Source organism: Solanum pennellii, chromosome 11 (assembly GCF_001406875.1).
Source record: "Solanum pennellii chromosome 11, SPENNV200".
Taxonomy (NCBI): Eukaryota; Viridiplantae; Streptophyta; class Magnoliopsida; order Solanales; family Solanaceae; genus Solanum; species Solanum pennellii.
The window spans coordinates 11,657,827-11,664,818 of NC_028647.1; the positions used below are offsets into that span (position 1 = coordinate 11,657,827).

Sequence of the window (6,992 nt, forward strand, 5' to 3'; positions counted from 1 at the left end):
TGCATTGTTAACAACTTCAACTATTTTATTATAGAAATAATTAAGTTATGTGTTTATAGATATCCGACACAAACATTTCAAGGGTAATATGCTTGAAATCCTCTTCTAGCTACAACTGTGCCTTACCATGATGCCCTCCATTCAAGTATCTAATGAGGAATTTGAATTTTAAACGACTAAAGTTTCAAGATAACTTCTTCAATATATGCCTAACAAATTGAATTCAAGAACTTGCTTACAATAAAACTAGAAAACCTACAGAATCTCCATCCGATATTTATCACAATCAAATTTTTCAGTGCAGCCATGTGCAAAACATAGAGAAGAAATTGATTGTTTCAAACATTGTAGTTCTTCGATCTTTTTCTTTTTACAGTTAACTAGAGAATGTAGAACATATAAATTGAAGGAGAAGAAAGAAAAACTAGAGCTAATGGAAACAAAAGACCCAAAAACATCAGCCTACCGAGTCAGATTATTTGAAATTGGTTTTTAGACAAAGTAGGTCATATGTTTTGAATGTGTAAAGAAAATCCATTTCACATTTGCCATATCAGTAGGCTGTTAAAAAGGGCAATTTTAAACCTTAAAAAATGTTAAGGACATTGTTAAACCAAAAAAGGAGGGAGGGCATTTTTGAACCATTTGAAATACATTAAGAATATTTTTAATCATTTTCCCTATATATTATACTTAATACTAATAAGAAAGTGTTAAGTCAAAAGCTGAATAAACTTTTAAATGCAATTAAATGAGAAAAATATATATCTAAGATAGATGAAAATAAATAGATCATGGTTTCAAGACCCTTTCATTTCTACAAATCAAATTATGAAACACTTATCAGTTCATTTTCTCATATTTAATGAAGGAAAAAGTTGGTCTTGCAAACTACTCCCTAATTTCCTATTTATATGACATTATTTTAGATTTTACGTCCCTTAAGAAATTAGGTAAGTTTATCATTATACTCTTATTTAGTGTTTATTTGAAATAAAATTTTCAATAAATGAACATAAATTAATTTATTTGACCAATGAACATAAATTAATCATTTAGTTTTCTTAATTCATGTTTTCAGGATTAATAACTCTCAAAGGTAAATTAGAAAAAATATTATTATTCTGTATTATTTATGTATTGATCTTGTGAAATGATCATAAGTATTAAAGAACATCTATTTTCTTTTAAAAACAACTTTCACACATAAGAAACATAAAAATCATATTTGTATGTTATAGCTATAGTTTGCATAATTGCGCTCTACAACAAATTTTATGTTGTTATGGAGCTTTTGATTTGTATCATTCGCCAGATACATTCAATTTTATACAAATTGTTCAGTTTTGTATAAATTCATTTATATGTTGTAATTTGTATAATAAGATTTATAATTGTATAATCATAAGTGTATAGGATGAAATATATGTATTTATATTTGTACTTTTCTCTCGCTTTGTACAACTACAAACACATTTTATACATTTGTATAGCAAAAATGACTAATGATATACCAAACCAGATGGCAAAAAAATGGAATGTTTGCTGTGAATTACAATAGAAATAAACTATGACTATAATATTTAATTTAATTATTAATAATTTGGACGACATGTAATATATATAGAGGGAGTATAAATTAAGACAATATTGGACAACATGATATAAATTATAATAAATTGTAGTAGTCTCTTCTTTTATAGTCGCACAACAAGATATAATTATAATTATATGTGATCATAAGTTTATTATATTTGTTTCGTAAGAATTTCTTATATTTCATTACAAGAAGTTACTTGTCACGCACAATATCAATTTCTAAACTTCTAAAATATGTTGATCGTATGAAAAATATAATAAAAACATTATTATTTGAGATAAATATGCAACAAAAAGACTACTAGTATAAAATATTGTTTCCCTGTAAACGTGACATATTATAGACTAGCTCATTTAGGGGGGAAGAAACTTGCAATCATCAAAATTGTATACCTAGAAGACGTTTGTATTATTTAAAACATGTAAAATATTTATTATTGAACGTTAAATTTCAATAGGTTAGGTTCTTTTCTTTTACGTGCTGAATGCTTTGAAAATAAAGGCCTAGTCATAATTTTAAGGATTTGTGTTTTGATTTAACGAATTTAAATTTATTATTTATATTAATTTAATAGTTTTCACACATATAAGTAATGAGACTGCTTCATTATTAATTGAATATATCTCGAGTTTGAGCTCTGGATATAAATAAAATCATATTGGGAGTGCCCAAAATGGTTCTTGTAGGTTGCGGAGGCTTATTCATGATTTTAAGAATGTATTTTGGTTTTATAACAATCCCTCTAATTTAATGAATTTAAATTTATTATTTATATGAATTTACTAATTTTTACACATATAAGTAATTAGACTGTTTTATCGTCAATCAAATGTCTTGAGTTTGAGCTATGAATATGAAGAAAATCATGTCGAGAGTGTCATCGAAAAATGATATATGTAGGTTGCAGTGCACGATCAACTTTAGCCGGAGCTCCATTGCGGTTAACTTGAGCCGGAGCTCCATTGCGGTGTGGTTAAGTAGAAAAACTTGGCGCGTTAAGCGTCCATCAAATAATTGAATTTGCAATTATGGCTTGGCCAAAAATATTAAACAAAAAAGAGAAGAAGGTGACCTTACTATCTGCCTTTGTCATACCGAGTTGACTTTTCTTCCTCAATACTTTTCAATAATTTGGAACCAAATTACATGCTCTTTTAATATCTAGAAACTTTATATACAAAATTTCTTCAAGTACACACTAATGCTTAGACCTTTTAATCATAGTTAAACTATAAAATAACTAAAGGCTAGTTCAAGCATACAAAAGATAGGTCAACTGAAAGATTGTTTCCTATTTCGATGCACATTTTCTCTATTATGTAACCTAATCACTCTATAAAACCAAAAAAGGGACCAAACTAGTTGGTAAACTCTATATTTTATTTGTTTTTCAATGTTTTCCTCTTTGACTCTAGGTATTAATTGCCAATACCGACTTTGATATTGTAATAAAAATGTATAGAAAAATTTGAATTAACCAATTCTGTCATCCACATTTCTTAAGTTCGCTTGGTGGTAGGTATTTATTCCATAAAATGTTTGTTTTTTCTTTACTTCCCTAGATTCAAAGTAATGTAAATTTTGACTTACAATAAAACGTAGTATATTGTTTTACTATTTTTGTTGAGGAAAACTGTAGTTAACATTACATTTGATGTAATTGTTTAAGATCAATATTTTAATGAATCAATTGTATGGGTGAAAAACATGTGTAGAAAAAGGATGGGTCAGTTCGTGACATGTGGATAAGTCAGAATCGATGAGACGCTTAAGAAAATTTAGGTGGATGGTTTAGACTGGTGCTGCCTCGGGATAACCAAGGCAGCTTTATAACCAGATAGCCGGTAGACCCCCTCTTTAGGGGTTTTACAGATAGAGGACCCTCGTAATGCATGATCATTGGATAGATATAACCAAATTTTACAGTCAGAATGACCATTTTTTTCTAAACAAATGAATCTAGTTATCCAATTTAGCTCTAATTAGCAAGCTAAAAAGTGCCATGAATCGAAATCAAAGGAGTGAAATGGTGTGTAAAGTATGAGAAAATGATTTAAATACAAACAAGAAAAATGTTGTAATTACAATATACACAGTCCAAAGCCAAATAATGATATGATTATGTCGATGAATCGGTGTTGGATCGAGAGAAATTTGGAGTTGTCAAACATGCTTGCAACGCCCTTTCGAGGTTATTTACAATTTCAGTCATTGTTGGTCTATCTCTACCTTCTAATGTAGTACAATCAGCTGCAAGATAACCTACATAGGACACTGCCTCTATCTCAAATGGTGTTGGTGGTGGTACTCTACCATCCAACACTCTGTGAATCTCATCTTGTACTATATATGGCACCACAAAATCAACCACATTCCTCGGTACACCATTCTCGTTCTTGTGAATCGCCTTGTAACCTGACAACAACTCTAGCATCATTACTCCAAAACTATACACATCACTCTTTGTTGTCAGTTGTTGCAATCTGTAGTACTCAGGGTCCATGTAACCCACCGTCCCTGCTGCACGCAAAGAAAGGTGTGATTCGTCCTCTTGTGGTCCCATTAGGGACAGTCCAAAGTCAGACACCTTGGCGTTCCCATTGGTGTCGAGTAATATGTTGGATGACTTGATGTCTCGGTGGATGACAGCTGGGACTGCGTACTCGTGGAGGTACTCTATCCCACGGGCTGCGTCCAATGCTACCTTGATCCTAGCAGTCCATGATATTAGTGATGAGGTCTCAAGCTTGTGGAGATGGTCATGGAGAGTGCCATTGTTCATGTACTCGAAAACCAAGACACGTTCGTTGTTGTCTTCACAATAGCCATATAGGGTAACGAGGTTCTTGTGATTGAGTCGAGACAGAAACTCTAGCTCATTGAGGAATGCACTGTCTTTGTCCTCTTGTCTATACTTTGAACCACCAGCATAGGAAGATGAGGCTGAAGCTTCTGCCCTTTTTATGGCTACTTCTCGACCATCATCTAATGTAGCATGATAAACAGAACCAAAACTTCCTGTGCCGATTTTGTGCTCTTCAGAGAAGTTATTTGTCACTTGAAGTAACAATTGCAAGGAAAATTCTTCCAAGTGACCCCCATTTCCCATACTAAGGAATTTACTTGGTCTTTTCTCCAAGATTGATGGCTGAGGACCTAATTGATCTTGAACTTGAGATGTCTGGCTGCCTTGCTGTGGAGGTGTCCCAGCCTCATCAAGACGGCCAGAGTCGTGTACTCTGCATCCTCTACTCTTGCAATACTTGAGAAACAGTATAACAAGAACACTCAACATCATTAAGGACCCAACACAACCTACCACTAGAAACACCACATTTCTCGTGCTCCACTGAGATGGCGCTGGCGTTGGCTGTGGGGATAATGGCGGTGGCGAAGGACCTGACCCGTTAACAATTGGGGGATTCTGACCAAATCCTGGCCAAACACAATGTTCACATATCATTAGTTCTTGACCACAAAACCTAGCATAGTTACCTAAAGGTGCACAAGGACATGAAGTGGTACATGGTCCTGGAACAACTTGTACACCATCATAGACTACTGGATTTGAATTGAAAATCTCATTTCCCCAACAGAACAATGAATAAATTGAGGTCTCAATGCCACAAAAAATATCTTGTTTTGCTTCTAATGTTTCAAAAGATATATCACTCAAATTTGAAGGTAGACTAAAACCAATTTCACCCCAACAAACAACTTTCCCATCAACCTTCAAACCACAACCCCTATTATCACCTAAAGCAAGAGATTTGAATTGGTCAACAGGCTTTTCTCCTACCATATTTCCCCAACAATCCAAACTACCATTCATGGAGATGGCACAAGCATATTGAGAACCAGCTGCAATTTCACTGTAATTACCTACAGGAACAGCATCAGTAACATTTCTATAGCTTCCTAGACATTGAATTTGTCTCAATGGCAACAACCCACAAACGAAATCTTCTCCAACAGCAAGATTTGAAGTTATCAAACTGTTATTTGATGAACTAAATTCACGCCACTGCCAACATTGAAGCCTATTAGTTCCATTAACAATTCCACAAACATGGGAATTTCCAGAATCAAGATTTGTAAGCAATGGACCAATATAAACCCTTTTATAATTCAAATCAGTCCCATTATCTGAAAACCTCCAACACACCATGATTGAATTAGAAGAAGAGGTTAACCCACAAAGGAAACCATTTCCACCCACAATTCCAGTGAAGGAAACAGAAGGGTTTAAAGGGATTTGAATACCCTGAGGGAAACTAGTACAATTGAGAGATGATTGTTGGGGATATAAGGAAGAAGAAATCAATGCACAAACTAATGTTTGATTAGAAGTTTTGGAAATGGCAATAGTGGAAAGTGAAGAAATGGGTTGGAAAGAAAGGGAAAAAATGAAAACTAAAGAAAAGAAAAAGTGAGTTTTTTGAGCAAGAATGGCCATAGAAATGGTGAGATGAAAGATGCTTTCATGGTGTTTTTAGAAAAAAAGGGGATTTTTGTCAATGAGATGTTCGAAGTACAAGGTTTAAGAAGAGATGATTTGGAAGAAGAATCAAAGTAAAGGAAAACGCGGATTTAGAAATGGCATATAGTGAGGACTGAGGACCAAAGACCAAGTCCCTTCATACGAAATTTGGAAAATTAATGGGCAAAGGGCCCATATGCCTTCTTGAAAATCTTCACTCAACACCTCTAAACATCATGTATAAATTATTAATTTCATCTTCGACCTAATAGCATATTTATTAAATTTAAATACACTATCACATATGATATAACAAGTGTAATAAAAAGCTTGTAGAAGTAGTATCCAAAATATCTCTAAACTTAACAAAAATTTAAAGGTGTATTTCACTCAAGTTGTAAAATAGATGTATTTAAATTCAGTTAGTCAAGTAAAAAAAGATATTTTTTAAGGTTGTTAATAATTCGAAGTTCAAATTAATAATTCGCACCGAATTAAAGAGTGTTTTAAATACTTTTCTCTCCATAATTTGATGTATTTGGTATGAAGTAAATATTTCCTTGAAAATGTTAAGTTAGAAACAAATACATTTCTTACTTATTTTTTAGCGTTGGATGAGTAAGCAAGTAAATATTACTTCAAGACCATTTATATATTATCTACTAAAACTGTATGGAGACGGGATGAAATAGATAGTGGGAGTTCAAGGTTGGCAAAGGATTGGGGTTTGGGAGAATTAAGTGAATAGGAAAAAGACAATAAATTTGGAATACCATTTATCAACTTATTTTCTTTACTTTCTTTTAAAAAATCATTTTCTTTATTATTAAAGGATTATTGATTTTAGAACCTTTGAAGATTCAAATTATTATTTTTTTCTTAAAAGGGAGAGGATGGGGGGGTGGGGGGGGG

At 32.7% G+C, this 6,992-nt stretch overlaps 1 protein-coding gene across 1 annotated transcript; it reads right to left on the bottom strand.

Annotated features, from left to right (window-relative positions):
- Positions 1–3,613: 3,613 nt before the first annotated feature.
- LOC107003249 (serine/threonine-protein kinase-like protein CCR4) lies at positions 3,614–6,243 on the bottom strand. Its single transcript, XM_015201551.2, has one exon. The coding sequence runs from the start codon at positions 6,054–6,056 to the stop codon at positions 3,720–3,722; it is 2,337 nt and encodes a 778-aa protein (XP_015057037.1). The 5' UTR covers positions 6,057–6,243; the 3' UTR covers positions 3,614–3,719.
- Positions 6,244–6,992: the final 749 nt, after the last annotated feature.

What these genes read in the sequence shown, in the direction of transcription:
- LOC107003249 (XM_015201551.2), bottom strand. Translation starts at nt 6,056, where the DNA reads ATGGCCATTCTTGCTCAAAAAACTCACTTTTTCTTTTCTTTAGTTTTC.